The 21,373-nt window shown below is 41.7% G+C and overlaps 1 protein-coding gene across 2 annotated transcripts in view; it reads right to left on the bottom strand.

The window, feature by feature from the left end:
- lbr (lamin B receptor) overlaps window positions 1-21,373 on the bottom strand; it is a 69,221-nt gene that overhangs the window by 28,776 nt on the left and 19,072 nt on the right. For both annotated transcript variants that reach the window (XM_067985241.1, XM_067985240.1), the window contains exons 2-6: window positions 12,573-12,740; window positions 10,281-10,475; window positions 9,010-9,108; window positions 7,170-7,335; window positions 6,288-6,484 (exon numbers count right to left, since the gene is read on the bottom strand). In XM_067985241.1, coding sequence (XP_067841342.1) covers window positions 6,288-6,484; window positions 7,170-7,335; window positions 9,010-9,108; window positions 10,281-10,475; window positions 12,573-12,737 — 822 coding nt within the window. In that variant the 5' untranslated portion in view covers window positions 12,738-12,740. The remainder of the gene's footprint in view (window positions 1-6,287; window positions 6,485-7,169; window positions 7,336-9,009; window positions 9,109-10,280; window positions 10,476-12,572; window positions 12,741-21,373) is intronic.

Here is a 21,373-nt window from a genome sequence, read left to right as displayed (position 1 = left end):
TGAGGGCTGTGCAGTAGGCGTGGTCTACATGGACTTCAGCAAAGCCTTTGACAAGGTACCGCATGGTAGGTTGTTACATAAGGTTAAATCTCATGGGATCCAAGGTGAGGTAGCCAATTGGATACAAAATTGGCTTGACGACAGAAGACAGAGGGTGGTTGTAGAGGGTTGTTTTTCAAACTGGATGACTGTGTCCAGCGGTGTGCCTCAGGGATCGGTGCTGGGTCCGCTGTTATTTGTTATTTATATTAATGATTTGGATGAGAATTTAGGAGGCATGGTTAGTAAGTTTGCAGATGACACCAAGATTGGTGGCATTGTGGACAGTGAAGAAGGTTATCTGGGATTGCAACGGGATCTTGATAAATTGGGCCAGTGGGCCGATGAATGGCAGATGGAGTTTAATTTAGATAAATGTGAGGTGATGCATTTTGGTAGATCGAATCGGGCCAGGACCTACTCCGTTAATGGTAGGGCGTTGGGGAGAGTTATAGAACAGAGATCTAGGAGTACAGGTTCATAGCTCCTTGAAAGTGGAGTCACAGGTGGATAGGGTGGTGAAGAAGGCATTCGGCATGCTTGGTTTCATTGGTCAGAACATTGAATGCAGGAGTTGGGATGTCTTGTTGAAGTTGTACAGGGCATTGGTGAGGCCACACTTGGAGTACTGTGTACAGTTCTGGTCACCCTATTATAGAAAGGATATTATTAAACTAGAAAGAGTGCAAAAAAGATTTACCAGGATGCTACCGGGACTTGATGGTTTGACTTATAGGGAGAGGTTGGATAGACTGAGACTTTTTTCCCTGGAGAGTAGGAGGTTAAGGGGTGATCTTATAGAAGTCTATAAAATAATGAGGGGCATAGATAAGGTAGACAGTCAAAATCTTTTCCCAAAGGTAGAGGAGTCTATAATGAGGGGGCATAGATTTAAGGTGAGAGGGGAGAGATACAAAAGGGTCCAGAGGGGCAATTTTTTCACTCAAAGGGTGGTGAGTGTCTGGAACGAGCTGCCAGAGGCAGTAGTAGAGGCGGGTACAATTTTGTCTTTTAAAAAGCATTTGGACAGTTACATGGGTAAGATGGGTATAGAGGGATATGGGCCAAGTGCAGGAAATTGGGACTAGCTTGGTGGTATAAACTGGGCGACATGGACATGTCAGGCCGAAGGGCCTGTTTCCATGTTGTAACTTCTATGATTCTATGATATGAGTGCTTTTAGGTAGGGAGTTTCAGGATTTTGACCCAGCGACGATGAAGGAACGGTGATATATTTCCAAGTTGGGCTGGTGTGTGACTTGGAGGGGAACATGCAGGGGTGTTGTTCCCATGTGCCTGCTGCTCTTGTCCTTCTAGGTTGTAGAAGGACAAGAGCAGCAGGCACATGGGCATGTGGGTTTGGGAGGTGCTGTTGAAGAAGCCTTGGCGAGTTGCTGCAATGCATCTTGTGGATGGTACACACTGCAGCCACTGTGCGCCAGTGGTGGAGGGGGTGAATGTTTAGGGTGGTGGATGGGGTGCCAATCAAGTGGGCTGCTTTGTCCTAGATGGTGTCGAGCTTCTTGAGTATTGTTGAAGCTGCACTCATCCAGGCAAGTGGAGAGTATTCCATCCTCCTCACTGTTTACTGCACTTTCAAGTTTTGTGTCATCTGCAAATTTTGAAATTGAGCCCTGTACACCTAAGTCCAAGTCATTTATATATATATATATATATATATATATATATTCATTAAAAAAAAGCGGTCCCAGCACTGACCCCTGGGACCACTGTACACCTCCCTCCAGTCTGAAATACGAACGGATCACTACTCTCTGTTTCCTGTCACTTATTCAATTTTGTATCCACGCCGCCTCTGCCCCTTTTATTTCATGGGCTACAATCTTGATGACAAGCCTATTATGCGGCACTTTATCAAACACCTTTTGAAAATCCATATACACCACATCAAAAAACTCAAGTTAGTTAAACACAATTTGCCTTTAACAAATCCGTGCTGGCTTTCCTTTATTAATCCGCAGTTGTCCAAGTGACTATTAATTTTGTCCCGAATTATCGTTTCTAAAAGCTTCCCCCGCACTGAGGTTAAACTGACTAGCGTATAGTTGCTGAGTTTATCCTTACACCCTTTTTTGAACAAGGGTGTAACATTTGCAATTCTCCAGTCCTCTGGCACCATCCCCGTATCTACGGATGTTTGGAAGATTATGGCCAGTACCTCCACAATTTCCAACCTTACTTCCCTCAGCAATCTAGGATGCATCCCATCCGCACCAGTTGGCTTATTTACTTTAAGTACAGCCAGCCTTTCTAGTACCTCTTCTTTATCAATCTTTAGCCCATCCAGTATCTCAACTACCTCCTCTTTTACTGTGACTTTGGCAGCATCTCCTTCCTTGGTAAAGACAGATGCAAAGTGCTCATTTAGTACCTCAGCCATGCCCTCTGCCTCCACGAGGAGATCTCCTTTTTGGTGCCTAACTGGCCCCACCCTACTCTTACAACTTGTTTACTATTTATATATCTCTAGAAAACTTTTGGATTCCCTTTTATGTTAGCCGCCAGTCTATTCTCATACCCTCTCTTTGTCCCTCTTATTTTCTTTTTCACCCCTCCTCTGAACCTTTTATATTCAACTTGGTTCTCACTCAAGAGAGAGAGTCTAACCACCTCCCCTTGACATTCAACGGCATTACCATCGCCGAATCCCCCACCATCAACATCCTAGGGGGTCACCATTGACCAGAAACTTAACTGGACTAGCCATATAAATATTGTGGCTACGAGAGCAGGTCAGAGGCTGGGTATTCTGCGGCGAGTGACTCACCTCCTGACTCCCCAAAGCCTTTCCACCATCTACAAGGCACAAGTCAGGACTGTGATGGAATACTCTCCACTTGCCTGGATGAGTGCAGCTCCAACAACACTCAAGAAGCTCAACACCATCCAGGACAAAGCAGCCCGCTTGATTGGCACCCCATCCACCACCCTAAACATTCACTCCCTTCACCACCGGCGCACAGTGGCTGCAGTGTGTACCATCCACAGGATGCACTGCAGCAATTCGCCAAGGCTTCTTCGACAGCACCTCCCAAACCCGCGACCTCTACCACCTAGAAGGACAAGGGCAACAGGCACATGGGAACAACACCACCTGCACGTTCCCCTCCAAGTCACACACCATCCCGACTTGGAAATACATTGCCGTTCCTTCATCGTCGCTGGGTCAAAATCCTGGAACTCCCTTCCTAACAGCACTGTGGGAGAACCTTCACCACACGGACTGCAGCGGTTCAAGAAGGCAGCTCACCACCACCTTCTCAAGGGCAATAAATGCCCACATCCCATGAACAAATACAAAAAAACTTGTGTTATCAACCTGACATCTGTCATACGCCCTCTTTTCTGCTTCATCTTACTCTCTATCTCTTTCGTCATCTAGGGAGCTCTGGCTTTGAATGCCCTATCTTTCCCCCTCTTGGGAATATACCCAGACTGTACCTGAACCATCTCCTCTTTAAAGGACTCCCATTGTTTGATTACAGTTTTGCCTGCCAATCTTTGATTCCAATTTACCTGGGCCAGGTCCGTTCTCAACCCACTGAAATTGGCTCTCCTCCAATTAAGTATTTTTACTCTAGATTGCTCCTTGTCCTTTTCCATAACTAATCTAAACCTTATAATACAATGATCGCTGTTCCCTAAATTATCCCCCACTGACATTTGCTCCACTTCATTCCCCAGAACTAGATCCAGCAACACTTCCTTCCTTGTTGGGCCGGAAACATACTGATCAAGAAAGTTCTCCTGAACACACTTCAGAAATTCCTTTCCCTCTTTGCCTTTTACACTATTACTATCCCAGTCTATATTAGGATAGTTGAAGTCCCCCATTATCACTACTCTATGCCTCTTGCTCCTCTCTGTAATTACCCTGCAAATTTTCTCCTCTGTCCTTCCCGCTAGTTGGTGACCTATAGAATACACCCAGTAGTGTAATGGCATCTCTATTGATTCTAAACTCTAACCAAATAGATTCTATCCTTGACCCCTCAAGGGCATCCTCTCTCCAGCACTGCAATATTCTCCTTAATCAATACTGCCACCCCATCCCTTTTCTTTCCTTCCCTATCTTTCCTGAACACCCTGTATCCAGGAATATTTAATACCCAATCCTGCCCTTTGTTGAGCCAGGTCTCCATTATCGTCTCTACATCATATTCCCATGTGGCTATTTGTGCCTACAGCTCATCAACCTTATTTACCATGCTTTGTGCATTTACACACATGCATTGTAAACCTGCCTTAGGTCTTCTCGTATTCTCTCTTCGTCTGATCCCACTTAATACTGTACTATTTCTTACACTAGTGCTGTCTGTTTTTCCTTTCTACATCCTGGTGCTCACCCCCCTGCCAAATTAATTTAAACCCTCCCCCACAGCACTAGTGAACCTCCCTACGAAGACATTGTTCCCACCTCTGCTGAGGTGCAACCCATCCGTATTGAACAAGTCCCACCTCCCCCTGAACTGGTCCCAATTCCCCAAGAATCTGGAGCCCTCCCTCCTGCACCACGCTCCAGCCACGCATTAACTTGCCTTATCTTCCTATTTCTGTACTCACTAGTGTGTGGCACTGGGAGTAATCCAGAGATTACTACCTTTGAGGTCCTGCTTTTTAACTTCCTCCCTAGCTCCTGAAACTCTGACCGCAGGATTTCATCCCTTTTCTTTCCTATGTCATTGGTACCTATATGGACCACAACTTCTGGCTGTTCCCTTCCCTCTGCAGAATGTTCTGCACCTCTCCGTGATATCTTTTACCCTGGCAACAGTGAGGCAACACACCATGCGGGACTCACCTCGACGGTCACAGAAATGCCTGTCTGTCCCTCTGACTATCGAATCCCCTATGACTACTGCATTACTACACTTCACTGTGCCCCCCTGTGTAGTCCTTTGCCCCATGGTATCATGCTCAGGACTGCACTCCTTCAAGGTGTAGTGCTACCTCTACTACGGAGAAGGAGAAGAGCAGTAATATCACGAGAATACCATCACCTCATTGTCCGCTCCCTCCAAGGTCACAAACCATCTTGACTTAGACATACATCACTGTCCCTTCATCACTGCTGGGTCAAGATTCTGGAATTCCCTATATAAGACGGTTGTTGCAGGACCGTCAACACAAGCACAAACACTGCAGTAGTTCAGGAAGGCAGCCCATCACCACCTAGAGATGGACAATAAATGTGGCCTTGTCGGCGTTGCTTATATCCTGTGAAATTATAAAAACCCTAATGTTTACCATATAGTGCCACGTCTATTATCTCCCATATTGGAGGGAACCTCATTAGTGAAACAATCGAAATTGTTAAATTATTGAGGTTCCACAAATATTGGCCTTATACTCTGGTATAACAATACCCTCGGCACAGGAATGAAGACAAGGACAACACAAATAACAAAAGAAACATTATGTAGTTTTATTCACCAAGAAGAGGAGGTGAAATACAAAACCCAAAAGAAGCTGTGGACTGAGAAGATGTCTCACACAAGGCTTTGTCCTCTGGCAGGTAATCTGGGTGGTAGATGACAGAGTGGAGATTCCATTGTAATTAACAGTTTCAAATATTTCATATATAGTGTGATGTTGTCACTAAGATCTGAGTGAAACATAATTGTAGGTGTGTGAACTTTTCATACTACATCCACCCGAACGCTGAAAAATACCATACAGTTCAATTATAGCTTTTGTCCTTTCACATTTCATGGAATGTTTATAAGTATATAATACAATGGTGAAATACTGATGGTTACCATGTGATGCGTCATTTAAATGTTAGCGTGTATTTGGTAGCAAAGGCCACTCCTCAAGTTGGTCTCTCAGAGATTTAAACAAAAAAAAACTCCTGCCGAAATCATACGAGCTCAAGTCCCAGGGTCACCCAGCCTCAATCTGCCAAACACACTATGAGTTTGATCATCAGCTCTTGGCCGAGCTATCAGGGGTAGGCTGCTCCTGTGAAGTTGACACGACTCATTCAGAAGGAGTGAAACACCGATATGGTCAATCTCTCCCAACAAAAAAGTAACTTTCTAAAAGCACATCGGTCGGGTGAAAAGTCTGTAGACCAATCTACTATAACTAACTGGTTACATGACAATACTTGGTTTAAAAATAGGGAACACTGGTAAAAATGTGCAGCATTTTGTTGGCTCTCCAGAATGGTGCCCTATCTGTTCACAATACTTGTACAAAAACTGCAGAGCCATAACCTGAATTACCTTTCCAATGGGCAGTAGGTACAGCAGAGCCTGAAAGAGGAACCACAGGACAAAGATGCCCAGGGCAGTACTGTTCCATAATGTGTGGAAAGCTGGAAACGGAGGTGGAAAACTCAAAATACTGGTATCATCTTCTGCACACATCGACAGCAAGAGAATAACAGAAGCAGGCAACAAGAACAGCATGAAGAAGGCACCTAAAAGAAAAAGAAACGTTAGTCTGCAGACATCAACAAAGTAAAAATTAGCAAATGTACATCTTTCACTCTCCGAGTAATATAGGGTTATTCACTAACTTCTCTATCAGTGGCTGCAATCCCAAACATCATCTTATTCAGAGCCCATATTCAAGAATGCTGAAACACAGTGATCTGCCAAGATTCCCCAAACAGTGAGCTCCAGATTTCAACCAAGTCACAGTAGACAGTTGCCTGATAAAAACCAAAGATTTCCCCAGAGAAAAAGAAAAATACTATACACCACTTATAGTTCTACTTTAACGGGGCCTTTTCACTTACTGTATGCAGGCTGAGATGGCGCTGCTTTTCATTAGCTTTTTTTTTGCTAGAAAGCAAGAAAAGAAAAGGGAGCTACTAGGGAATCCCAGCTCATCACGTACTTATGTGAGCCATAACTGTACACCCAACTGGCTCCCAAACCTCTTTAGGAACACCTCAGCTGCAATGGAACTTCACCCATTTCTACTGCAATGAGTTTGTTGGACGATCAGACATTCTTAAAATTAATTTCGCAATCTCTAAAGTCAGTCCTGCATAAATCTCACTCACTTGTCTATCCAGCTAAAGGAAACTAGTTAGAGAAGACACCCATTTGAGGGATAGAGAAAAAATTTGAGGTCTTAGAACTATCCTCCGGTCTTACCAACGCGTCCTCCGAACTCCCACTCTTGGGTCCGGATCGCTTGTTTTTTAACATTCAGACGGTCATCTTTTGTTTCCAGTTCTACAAATTTTCTTTCTTCCTTCTTGGCTCGTAGATTCGAAGGGAGCCCCAAGCGGTCTGTTACAATTTCCCTGCGTATCTTGTGCTGCAGGTTAAAAGGGATGGGAGAAGGAAGAAAGATTAGGGGAAAGGTTACAGCTGAAACACACAACTCAGTAATGACTAGAGAACAGCGTCATACTCCATATCCTCCCTACCTTCCAATAACACACATACAATTACTATTACAATGGGTTAACTATGCCAACATGCAGGGTTATTGAACCATTACTCTGGTTAATTGTGCAATCAGAAAATCCACAATCTCAACTGCAGGACAGGTGAGCAATGAAGATTGTTCAAGTATAACCCTACTGGCATAGTGGAAGAGAGACAAGGAAGAGGACTAAAACAAAATAACTCTAAGAGAAACTAAATTTACACTATTTGCGCAACCTGTGGCATCACAAGTCCCATCATCATTTGGGTTCAATTCCTTCATTCTGCCAGGTTGACAGTTTCAGCTGTACTGTATGGGTGGGCTCTTAACAAATGCCAGGCATCTGCCATGAGGAAAGGATGGAAAAAAACACAAGTTGGGAATCTCCTGACTACCAACAAAGAATGGCACTGGAGTGGGACAAGACCATCCACATCTTCTTAGCTACAGGGATGTGGGAAAGGAAACACATCCTTAAAGAAAAAGCCTTTTGAGTTTCAACTGCAAAAACTAATAGAGACCTACATTCATGCATCAAAGGATCACCACTTGCATAACTAAAATGGCTAACTAAAAACAGCCATACCATACTCCCATGTTGGTCGGAAACAACTAACCCAGGGGAATACCAGCCTTTTGATCAATCTCTGAAACTAAGATGATTTAGAAGTAAGGCCATAATTAAGTGGGAAGGGACTAAACCTAAATACAAAGGCAGTATGGCAACCAACCACTCTCCAAAAGGTGACTTCCCAGTTGAAACTTGCCATCCAAGGGAGGCCACAAAGCCAACTACAGACTCTGGAAGGGCAGTCAGGTGGCTCTCTTGGACAGGGAGGTCATAAATAAGAGGGGATGGGGAAAAAGTCACACTTCAGTACCCCAACTCCTTCATAAAAGTAGGAAACGGCAGCTCTGATAAATTAGCCAATCGCAGTTTACAAACAATTTAAGGTTTAAATGCTTTTAAACATTTCAATTACAGGACTAACCTATTAAGAAAATTCCAGGATAGGTTATTACATTCTCTTATTTTACTAATCTTCATATTGGAAGATACACTGACAAACCAATACCCCTTCCTCTTAGCACAGATCAATAGAGTGTCTAGGGCCACAGACGTAATGTTTAGTCATTAGAATTTCATTCATCGGGCGAGAGGCCTTTAAGGTATCCCAGCCAAGTATTACCAGCAGCTCATTTTAAAGCTGTGTTCTACACATGATCACGGGCAGCAGTGAAGCATATGGAGAAATTAAACAAAAAAAAGGAACGAAAACTTCAAATGCAGAAGAAAAAAGATAGTTTGAAAAGGGCAGGAGATCAAAACTGTAGTGAGTACTATGAAGGAGCGCGATTAGAAAAACTAAAAGACTAAAGGAAACATTAAAATGTAAAAAGGCCAAGAAAATAAAAACGGAGCCCAGTAAAAGAAAAATGAGAATGAAAAAAAAGAAAAAGTTATTAATGGATCCCAGTAAAGAATACACAATGCTTTCCATCATTGAAGTGAAGATAACAGTGGGATTGTTCCATACACTTCAGAAGGGATTTCCCTACCTCAACGACTCTGTAGATATTCTTGGTGTTGTTCTCCTCCTTCTCCTCCTTGTACTCTGACATGTAGGTAGCTTTGTTGTTAGTGCTGTTCTCCTGGACCTTCCCATTCAAAGGCATCAATAAGACTTTGAACTTCAGAAACGTCACAGTATTTCTCAGAAATAAAGAATTTACTTTGATGGGTCTCTGGTTGCTGCATCACAATTACACATCCTAGTCAGACCCAAATCTAGTATAGTTCAACACACCTGCGGTACTAACCACAGTTCAAAAATGGTGGTGGTGGTGGGGGGGGGGGGGGGGGGGTCGGCCATCAACTCACCAAAAACTTTCCCAAGTATTTGATTAGTCGATAGAATATAGGAGGCCCAGTAACCAATAAGTAATGAGAATTAGACTGAAGTGGCTTTCTATCACCACAGTTATGCTACATCATATCACTCTATTTTGTTTTCAATCCAGCAATTAGCTATTTTCTTGCTCCCCATATCTTTAGCTCAATCTAACTAGCTAAATTGTGGCTTATGATACAGCAACAATTGCTTTACAACCAGGTGGAGGGAGGCAGACCAGCTGGATAGGGGATGATTCAATGTTTTAAATTTTAAATTAAAAAAAACTCTTCAAACACTGTCCTCTCATGAGGAACAAAGTCATATTAAACACAATTTAAGCTCTTAAAAGTGAAGAGTTATTTAGGTTAACCAGTATATATTGAAGTGTGTGAACACCATAGCTCCCAGTACAAATGAATTTCCTCAAATCAGAACAAAAGAGCAGTTCTTACTCCATCGTATGCACTTTACCAAGGCTCTCTTTATCTTTCTGGACATTTCTACAAGTGAAATCAATGCCAGTGCTTGTGCTAAAGTTCTTTATCTGTCTTGCCCCTGCTTTAGTATTCCTATGTGCACAACTTCCTAGCAAAAGGACAGGCGGCAGCTGCCAAAGCTAATGTTTTGCTTGAGAGCAACTAAGTGCAACTCCCTTTTAACATTACTACCAAAATAAAGTCACTGCACCTCCAGGCAGCCCACAAATTAGAAGTTACGCTAATTATTAAACAGTAATAATCTCAGCAGCAGTAATCAAGGTGGTGGTGTATAGACAGATCCCATCAGACTGCCTCTCTCCTTCCATTCCCATTTCCTCCCTACATTAAAAGTTCATCGAAGGTTAAGTGATTTTGAGTTTGACTTGTACACAAGCACAGGGACAGACAAGCATCGTCCCGAGTTCGTCCAGGTCTCAATAGAAACCTTTTCACATACCTGGTGGACAGATTTCACTGCAGGCAAATCTTCCTTTTGCACGTCTTCCTTCTGCACACGTTTCTTAGTTTCCCTGCCACGGGAGGTTGAACGCTTGGAGGTCTGTGTCCTAGCAGGGGAACGTGATCGAGATCGACTGCGCTGACGAGAAGATGACCGTGAATGGCTTTTCTTTGTTTTAAAGTAATTTAGGGGCTAAAGGTAAAAGGAAAGAAGAAAATGTTATTAGTTACTTAACATGTATTTTTGTAGCACTGACCATTTACAAAGATTCACCATCAACTTGAAGAATTAACTTCTTTTTACCAAGAAATCAAACAGCTCTCTCATTTTACTTTTCTGAATTCATATTTAGATTGTCCACATTTTGCTCATGTAAAATATTACTCCAAAACTTAAGAGATCATGATGTTTCAACTATATACAAGATCATACAGATATGGTTTAATGTATGTGCCTCAGTACTCCTTTCTTCTTCCCCATCCCATTCCAAATACAAATATTCCCTCAGCCAGAAAGTGACTGATTATTGTAGTCGATGGCACTCACATTGTCCCATAGCACCATCAAGAAACAAATCATTTTTTTCAGGCTTTATATAAAAAAACATTTGAATTAGTTATAGAGCTCTCCAATGGGGGGGGGGGGTGGGGGGATGGGAATAATTGTACAACTCAGTTCTAGATCACCCAGTATTGATCAGTGACACAAACTATTATCTCCCTCCTCCAGGTCTCTCGAATCATTTGCTCTGTGAATTTCAAAACAACCTCTAGTCCGGATAGTCTGTGGAAATGCATAAAGAGATACTTGACCATATTAATGTAGAAATGCATGATGGATATTTGACCATATTAACTGACCAGCTAATTCAATTTAAAGCTCACATAATAATTTCTCACAAAAACACATAGAAGCACAATTGTGTAATTACGTTTAAGCCTTGGTATGTTGATAATTAAGTTAGCTGAGCAGGTGCTTAGTACCGTCTGGCCCCCCTAGCAGATAAGGGTATTGCTGACTACAAAAAATATAATGAGAATACAGTTTCTTGAATGGCCATGTGGCCTTGAGACTGATTTCAGCCCTACTGATAACCAGGACAGAAATGTGGGGAGGATGAGAATGCTCAGGCCTACGTGCCAAAATAATAAAGGGCTATGGACTTTCGGAGGGGGCAAACTCACTACTTGATTGACTAACTACCTGAGCCAATAAAGAATGTAGGTGTACACCCACATTCTATGACAGGTGGGCGTCGTTACTGAACTGTATAAACGTGAGCTGTTTCTTGAACTCAGCGAAGACGTAGCCTCAACCATTGTATAAGGCACTCTTCCACTTGTACAAGTTTCTTAATAAATTCTCGCTTGTCTGAATTAAGCGTTTGGGTGTTAATGCATTGTATAGAGTTTTCATCATGTATACCTCCCATTGCCCTCAAGAAAGATGCCTCTCAACTTACCTTAGTCCAGTGCAATCTCATAAACCCCTCTTACACTAAGTTTACCTTTCCTTCCCTTTGGAAATCCGCTCATGTTTACCGTACCCCAATAAAGATGGTCTCTCCTATTCTTTTAATTTCCATCCTATTGCCTTTATGTGGGTACTTTCTAAAGTTAATGAAACGGTTGTTAACCGTCAAATTATTCATTATCTTCAAAGTTTTAGGTTAATCTATGATCAGCATTATAGTTTCAGGCACAGGGCTATCAAGTGATCCCTGCCAGAAGTTCATATGTTTGGACATCGAGCAAGGACAGAATGACTGAACAATTTGGCATTGTTAGGACTCACAGATGAAGAAAGGCCACTTGGATGAGATACCGGCAGGCGACTGGCACTGTTTATCCAAGCAAAATGTAAATACCTTCAGGAGACAAGTGAAGAGGATCTTTTTTTTAAATTGGCAGCTTTAAAAGGTGAGAGAAAAGTGGGAAAAGTTGAGGATTGATAGCAGCTGAATATCATAAGTGTAAAAAGCAAAATATAGCAGATGCTGGAAATCAAATAAAAATAGAAAATGCTGGAAACACTCAGGTCAGGCAGCATCTGTGGAAGACAGAACGAAGAGCCATAAGACCTGGAACATTAACTTTTGATTCTTATTCCTCATGGTGAAACACAATCTAGTGCATTATTCAAAGTATTTAATACTTACAGAATAGGGGGGAGAAAGGAGAATTTGAAATGAAAGATTGCTGTTACAACACAACTGCATACAATTGCCCAGAATAAATGTTTCATGTAGAATTTTTTAAAATCTAAAATGTCTTCAGTCACCAATCTCACCTTGACATCACTTTCTTTCAGATCCAGCTCAGTGCCATCCTTGTACTTGACTGCATACAGCTGTGTGCTCTTGTCGTAACCCGTCACTTGTACCTCATAGTACAAGTGACTGCCTGGCCAACGGCCCATTACCATTTCACCCTCTGAGAAATTTTTGGTTGGCATTCTCTGTATAGGAAACAGACATTTTAGTCCATTTGGGGTAGTCAGACAAGGAGAGAACATGAAAATAAAAGCTTTCTGGCTATTGCTCATATCACTCCTTTCTTCCTTCACACTCTTGGGAATACAATCTTTAGAGGAACACAGGTCACAGAAATGATGCAACTATGCACTGAACAAAGGGGAACTAGTCAAAACTATTTTTTAATATAAAAGTTATGTCTGCATTACTATACATAGCTGTTCTTGTGGCAAAATGCAAATTCTCAGATGCAGATTTGTTCCAGTTTAAAAAAAAGTGATAGGCAAAACGCAATTACTGTATCTTACATCTCAGACTTTTCCCTCCCTACCTACCTTTGCCGTATATCACAGCTGAGATCAAGAAATCATGTGGAGAACCAAGAGAGTGAATCCGTCTTACTGCAATGGCACAGCAAACTAGACCACCAACACAATGTCAGAGTGGAAGGGAACAAATTCAAAATGCAGTGCAAGACCACAAACTGGTGAGACAATTACTCACTTAAAGAAAAAGAAAGACTTGCATTTCTATAACGCCTTTCACAACCTCAGGACATCCCAAAGCACTTTACAACCAATGAAGTACTTTAGAAGTGTAGTCACTGTTGTGATGTAGGAAACGTGGCAGCCAATTTGCGCACAGCAAGCTCCCACAAACAGCAATGTGATAATGACCAGATAATCTGTTTTTTTGTGGTGTTGGTTGAGGGAGAAACATTGGCCAGGACACTTGTATGTCTATACATCATAACATGAAACAACTGAATTAATGGCAACTTCGACAATGGGATAATAAAACACACTCATTTCCTCATGTTTCTATTACAGCAATAATACTCTATCATTCTCCGTAACAAGCACAGTTCCATCAGGCAACATACAGTGCATTACATATCAAACTATGCAGGATAATTAGAGCCGGCTTGGAAGATTACATTAAATCGCTTCCTCTGCTTCTCGCTCACAAATGACAGATTTAAAAATTGATAGTATCTTTTTCATGAAGATGTCAGAAATTGTGATTTTCACAGATGCAAAAGCCAATTTAACACACACACACACACGTATATATACATATATGTAACAGAAATTTTAAGAGGGGTGACTAAAAGCTTGGTCAAAGAGGTAGGTTTTGAGGAGGATCTTAAAGAAAAGAGAGGTGGAGAGGCAGAGGTTTAGTGAGTGAATTCCAGAGCTTAGGGCCTAGACAGCTGATAGCATGGTCATCAATGGTGGGGCAAAGGGAGAGGCCAGAGTTGGAGGAACGCAGAGGGATGGAGAAGGTTACAGAGATAGGGAGGGGCAAGGTCATGAAAAGATTTGAACATGAGAAGGAGAATTTTAAATTCGAGGCTCTTGGGGACCAGAAATGTAAGTCAGCGAGCACAGTGGTGATGGGTTAACGGCACTTGATGCGAGTCAGGATATAGGCAGCAGAGTTTGGATGAGCTCAAGTTTATGGAAGGTGGAGCCGTCTGCTGCTGAATCTCACATCCATGGTTTTGTCACCTCCAGACTTGAATATTGCAATGGTCTTTTGGCTGGGCTCCCATCTTCCATAAACTTGAGCTCATACTCAGAAATGGCAGTTACTACACTCAGACGAACAGATCATGATATGAACATGCGAGATTTGAATCACAGATTATAGCAAAAATACAAATATTAGAATTGACATGTGGTTAGGAACAGGAGGGTGTGACTGCAAGTGAGGCAGGTACGGGGATCCAGGAGGTAGAATTGCAGGAGCCTCAGTCCCTGCGCTTGTCCAATAGATTTGAGGTTCTTGCAACCTTTGTGGACAAGTGGGGGGACCATAAGGACAACGAGCAAACTGACCATGGCACCATGGTACAGGTTCAAGTGGGGGGGGGGGGAGAGTAAAAAGAAAGGTGGTTGTAGTGGACGAGAGTATAGTTAGGGGGATAGACACTGTTTTCTGCAGCCAGGAGCATGAGTCCTGAAGGCTATGTTGCCTACCTGGTGCCAGGGTTAAGGACATCTCCTCCGGGCTGCTGAAGAACTTGGAGTGGGAGGGGGAGGATCCAGTTGTCGTGGTCCACGTAGACATGGGTAGGACTAAGAAAAAGGTTCTGCTGAGAGAGATTGAGCAACTAGGGACTAAATTAAAAAGCAGAACCACAAAGGTAATAATCGCTGGATTATTACCTGAGCCACGAGCAAATTTAGGGTAAAAAGGATCAGAGAGATGAATGTGTGGCTCAAAGGTTGGTGTGGGAGAAGTGGGTTTCGATTCGGGGGGCACTGGCACAGTACTGGGGAAAGAGAGAGCTGTTCCGTTGGGATGGACTACACCTGAACCATGCTGGGACAGAGTTCCAGCGAATCGAATAACTAGGGAGGTAGATAGGGCTTTAAACTAAATAAGCAGGGGGAGGGTCCCAGTGGAGAGAAATCTACAATGTTAAAGAGAAAAGACAAGGAAGCAGTGCAGGAAAGTGACTGGGGTAAGGGTAACCAGATCGTGTCAGGAAGGGACAGAACGTACAAACAAAAGAGTGCACTAACAAATAGGGTCCGGGTAAGAAAAAATGGTAATAAGACAAATAGGGCCAGAGTACAAAAAAATGTTAAGGTGTCTAAAAATGTTAAAAAGACAAATCTAAAGGCACTGTATCTGAATGCACGAAGCATTCATAATAAGGTAGATGAATTAACTGCGCAAATAGATGTAAATGGATATGATATAATTGCGATTACGGAGACATGGCTGCAGGGTGACCAAGGCTGGGAGCTGAATATCCAAGGGCATTCGATATTTAGGAACGACAGGCAAAAAGGAAAAGGAGGTGGGGTGGCATTGTTAGTAAAGGATGAAATCAGAGCAATAGTGAGAAAGGATATTGGCTCAGAAACTCAAAATGTAGAATCAGACTGGGTAGAGTTAAGGAGCACCAAGGGGCAGAAAACACTGGTGGGAGTTGTCTATAGACCTCCAAACAGTAGTGGTAATGTATGGGATGGCATCAAACAGGAAATTAGAGATGCATGTAACAAGGGTACTACAGTAATCATGGGTGACTTTAATCTACATATAGACTGGCCAAACCAAATTAGCAATAATACTGTGGAGGACGAATTCCTGGAATGTGTACGAGATGGTGTTTTTAGACCAGTACGTTGAGGAGCCAACCAGGGAACAGGCCATCCTAGATTGGGTATTGTGCAATGAGAAGGGGTTAGTTAATAATCTTGTTGATGCAGGGTCCTTTAGGAAAGAGTGACCATAACATGATAAGAATTCTTCATTCAGATGGAAAGTGAAGTCGTCCAATCCGAAACTAGGGTCCTAAATCTAAACAAAGGAAACTATGAAGGTATGAGGAGTGAGTTGGCTATGGTAGATTGGGAAGCTTCATTAAAAGGCATGACGGTGGATTGGCAATGGCTAACATTTAAGGAACGAATGCATGAATTGCAACAATTATACATTCCTTTCTGGCGCAAAAACACAAATGGAAAAGTGACCCAACCATGGCTAACAAAAGAAATTAGGGATAGTATTAGATCCAAAGAGGAGTCATATAAAGTTGCCAGAAAAAGTAGCAAGCCTGAGGTCTGGGAGCAGTTCAGAATTCAGCAAAAACGGACCAAGAGATTGATTAAGAGGGGAAAAATAGAGTATGAGAGTAAACTTGCAAGGAACATAAAAGTGGACTGTAAAATCTTCTACAAGCAGATAAAAAGAAAAAGATTAGTGAAGACAAATGTAGGTCCCTTACAGTCAGAAATGGGAGAATTTATAATGGGGAACAAGGAAATGAGAGAGCAATTAAACAAATACTTTGGTTCTGTCTTCACAGAAGAGGACACAAATAACTTCCCAGAAATGCTAGGGAACCAAGGGACTAGTGAGAAGGAGGAATTAAAGGAAATTAGTATTAGTAAAAAAAAGTGCTGGAGAAATTAATGGGTCTGAAAGCCGATAAGTCCCCAGGGCCTGATAATCTGCATCCCAGAGTACTAAAAGAGGTAGCCATGGAAATAGTGGATGCATTAGTTGTCATCTTCCAAAATTCTATAGATTATGGAACAGTTCCTGCAGTTTGGAGGGTGGCAAATATAACCCCACTATTTAAAAAAGGGAGAGAGAAAACAGGGAACTACAGACCAGTTAGCCTAACATCAGTCGTAGGAAAATGCTAGAGTCTATTATAAAGGATGTGATAACAGGACACTTAGAAAATATCAACGGCATTAGACAAAGTCAACATGGATTTATGAAAGGGAAATCATGTTTGACAAACCGACTGCAGATTTTTGAGGATGTAACTGGTAGAATAGATAAGGGAGAACCAGTGAATGTGATTTATTTGGATTTTCAGAAGGCCTTTGATAAAGTCCCACATAAGAGGTTAGTGTGCAAAATTAAAGCACATGGGATTGGGGTAATATACTGGCATGGATTGAAAATTGGTTAACAAACAGGAAACAAAGAATAGGAAAAAATGGGTCTTTTTTGGGGTGGCAGGCAGTGACTAGTGGGGTACAGCAGGGATCAATGCTTGGGCCCCAGCTATTCACAATATAAATCAATAATTTGAATAAGGGAACCAAATGTAATATTTCCAAATTTGCAGATGACACAAAACTATTTGGGATTGTGAGTTGTGCGAAGGATGCAAAGAGGCTTCAAGGCGATTTAGACAAGTTGAGTGGGTGGGCAAATACATGGCAGATGCAGTATAATGTGGATAAATGTGAAGTTATCCACTTCAGAAGGTAAAACAGAAAAGCAGAGTATTATTTAAATGTTGACAGATTGGGGAATGTTGATGTACAAAGGGACCTGGGTGTCCTTGTACACCAGTCACAGAAAGCAAACATGCAGGTGCAGCAAGCAGTTAGGAATGCAAATGGTATATTGGCCTTCATTGCAAGAGGATTTGAGTATAGGAGCATGGATGTCTTACTGCAGTTATACAGGGCCTTGGTCAGACCACACCTGGAGTATTGTGTGCAGTTTTGGTCTCCTTACCTAAGAAAGGATATACTTGCCATAGAAGGAGTGCAGCGAAGGTTCACCAAACTGATCTCTGGGATGGCAGGACTGTCGTATGAGGAGAGACTGGGTCGACTAGGCCTGTCTTCACTCGAGTTTAGAAGAATGAGAGGGGATCTCATTGAAACATATAAAATTCTGACAGGGCTGGACAGACTGGATGCAGGGAGGATGTTTCCCCTGGCTGGGGGGTCCAGAACAAAGTTTCAGGATATGGGGTAGGATATTTAGGACTGAGATGAGGAGACAATTCTTCACTGAGGGTTGTGAACCTATGGAATTCTCTACCACAGAAGGCTGTGGAGGCCAAGTCACTGAATATATTTAAAGGAGCTATATAGATTTCTAGACACAAAAGGCATCAAGGGGTATGGGGAGAGAGCGGGAATATGGTATTGAGATAGAGGATCAGCCATGATCATATTGAATGGCAGAGCAGGCTCGAAGGGCCAAATGGCCTACTCCTGCACCTATTTTCTATGTTTCTAATATATTAAACAAACTAGATAATTGTCTTTTGTAAGAACAATTTGGGTATAAATAGAAAATCTCAATGGCAAATTCTGTATCATTTTAATTTCTCATATCACCTTCAATATTCCTGTATTGAATCAAAATGTAATGTACATTAACATAAAGCTTCATTAGAGTCCTGCATTTGATCATAAACCAGAACTCCAGGGAGGGAAAAAAGGATCTAAAACAACCTCCAACTTTATAGTTGTCTGGCCTACTCATCCTGGAAAAACATGATTATTTTCTTTCAAATGAGATTAATGATTCATGCTAATTACTTATTTTAGCATCTTGGGAAAAAATAATGACGCCAATTCGTTGTAATGCTGCGTCAATACGGTTCTAGTGTGATACTCCTATCACCTCAAATTGCTCCCATATCTGCCAATACCAGTTACAGACCTGTAACCAACAGTATTTAATTCTTGTGTTGTAATTCCTCAAAACATTGTCTTCAGGCACAATCTAAATGTACAACGACAAGAATCTAAACTTTTTATACTGCTGGAAGCTTTCCATAGTTTAAGTCAACTGTAGTCAAAAAAAAAAATGCTTTCGTCCACCAATACAAAACTGACAAATAACTGTAACTTGGCACCGTGAAAATTTCTGACATTCACTGTTGGGCTTTACTGACATCACCCTAGAAACATTACAGCCTTTTTTACTTATATCACAAGCTTACACATTCCATTAATGATATCACTGCTATCTCCATCTTCAAGTTAGGAACTCGATATTGAAACACTTTTACAGCTGTCCTCTAGTGGACATAATGACCTAGTGAATCTTATCTAAAGCTATTGTAAACAATTTTACAACACCAAGTTATAGTCCAGCAATTTTATTTTAAATTCACAAGCTTTCGGAGGCTTCCTCCTTCATCAGGTGAACGATGTGAAATTAAATCCTCCACATCTTATCTAAAGCTAGTTATTGTTGGAATTTCAACAATCTTCTGGAGTCAGATGTACAACAGTTAGATCCACCAGACCAGTGTTAATCAGTAGAATTTTAGTAAAGCACGATGGTTGATACGTGATGTTGTTCTATTATGTCCAAATGAACTATGAAAAATTATAGATTTTGTCCTTCCAACCCTGGCTTGTGCTTGGAGGGAATATTCTACACTATGCAATGCGGCTAGTTTTACAGATATAATATCTATCCTGGAAAGTGAGTGCAGATCAATTTTGTTTTAAAAGTGGCCCAATCCATAGGAAAATTCATCGTTGCTAAAATATGATGCCGATTGGTAAATAAACAAAAGTATGTGGGGTGATATCAGCATTCAGACATGCCCACTGCACTCAGACTGCTGACATTACAACCGTTGTCATTCACTGAAAGGTATTCAGCATCATCAGTGTGGTTCAATTACTAAGCTATTTCAGACTCTTGTTGTCTCATATTGAAAGACAAGCAGGGACAAAAAGAGAACGTCAGTGAAAAAAACAAAGAAAAACCTGTTTACAATTAATCACAAGAACATAAAGTAGCACCTCCAAACTTCACTAGGCTACAGTACTTTTTTCTCCCTTTAAGGTTCCTCTGATCCACACGTAAATATTTCATTTGACAAAGTGTGGCTTGGATCTTTTAACATGATTTTAGATGGGGGTGTATTGTTGGTTCAGTGGGTAGCAAACTCTCTTCAATATGTCACGAGACCAGAAACATCCCAGTTTGATGCCAAGGTGTTTGCCAAGTTGACTGATCTCAGCCAAGGTAGTGGTGGCGTTATCATGGTGTCTGTTGTAAGATGCATGTTCATGGACAGTGGGTAAGACTATGATCTGGCTTGGCTGCAATGGGGCCCCCCATGCCCATTGTTGAACAACTTGCTGACATTTACAATTTTGGCTCACATATGAACCATAGCCACCTTGGCAAGGTACTGGAAGACTGCTGGTGCCCATAATACATACCCAAGCAAGAGTTACTGCCTACAGGAGTAGGGCAGAAAAAAAAAAATCAAGAAAACTCGGTTATTTCCCATGGTGTTAATCGCAGACAAAATATAATTAAAAATGTCTCTCCCTCTCTGTGTATGTCTCACACAATAAAAAAATTAAGTAAATGATACAGGATAGTCAATAACATTTATACCTGGACCCAGCAATAGCAATGTGAACGTATGTGACCTGGGGTTATGAGCGTTAACGGACCACTTATATGCCCCACTATTTGTTATTTATCTCTTTCCCCTTTAAGATTCTCTGACCAGAAGTGCGAGAGATAAACTGCTTCAGTGGTCGTATTCCCACTTCCAAGTCAGAAGGGTTGGGTTCGGGTCGCACTTAGACAGCCCCGGCGAGCAGAGTGCCCGTTCTGAATACTGGATTAATGTAGTATGGTGCCCCCTCACCTCATTATAAAAGGGGAGGTGGGGTTTTTTAGGCTTGGTTGAAGATAAAAGCCATGAGGAAGGCAACAGGAAACCACTTCAGCTATTCTTTCCTAGTAAGTGGCTCAAGAATTTCATGTGAGACTTGAACTACCACCTGCCCTGGGGCAGAACACAACAGATGGACAGACCTTCAATATAACAGTCTTCTTTCATACTCTAAAATACCTCTGATTTCCAAAAAAAACTCAAGATTCATTGGTGAAGCAGATCCTCCTCAGATATTCACTCCCTGTGGAGTGATCACACTTTCAATCAACATTTCTTATAAAACTTACTACATAGGGATCAATTGCAAGAAACTCACTTTACATTGCGTGCACCCTTTATGTAGTCACCTATAGCAATAAATCACTCCCGGACTCTCAAAACATCACACTCAAATGTCCTGTGAAAGAGGTTATATGTAACTCCATTCAGTAATAAAAGCTGAATATTATAGAATTCTTAAAAAGAATAAAAATCCCAGCCAAAGATAATGTATGGCACAGGAGGTCACAGAAGAAGGAAAATATTAACTTTGAAGACTTTGCATAGATTACAGAACTTCATTACGTTCTTATTGCTAAGCAATTTCCCCCTAATTTTATATTCAACGGTGATTTCATGTTTAGTCACATCTTTTTAGTTGGAACTCTGTTAATGACCAGAGGAACACTAAAGGAAAAA

The sequence above is a fragment of the Heptranchias perlo genome, chromosome 5, assembly GCF_035084215.1.
Source record: "Heptranchias perlo isolate sHepPer1 chromosome 5, sHepPer1.hap1, whole genome shotgun sequence".
NCBI classification, from domain to species: Eukaryota; Metazoa; Chordata; class Chondrichthyes; order Hexanchiformes; family Hexanchidae; genus Heptranchias; species Heptranchias perlo.
This window is presented reverse-complemented; position numbering and strand designations above follow the sequence as displayed.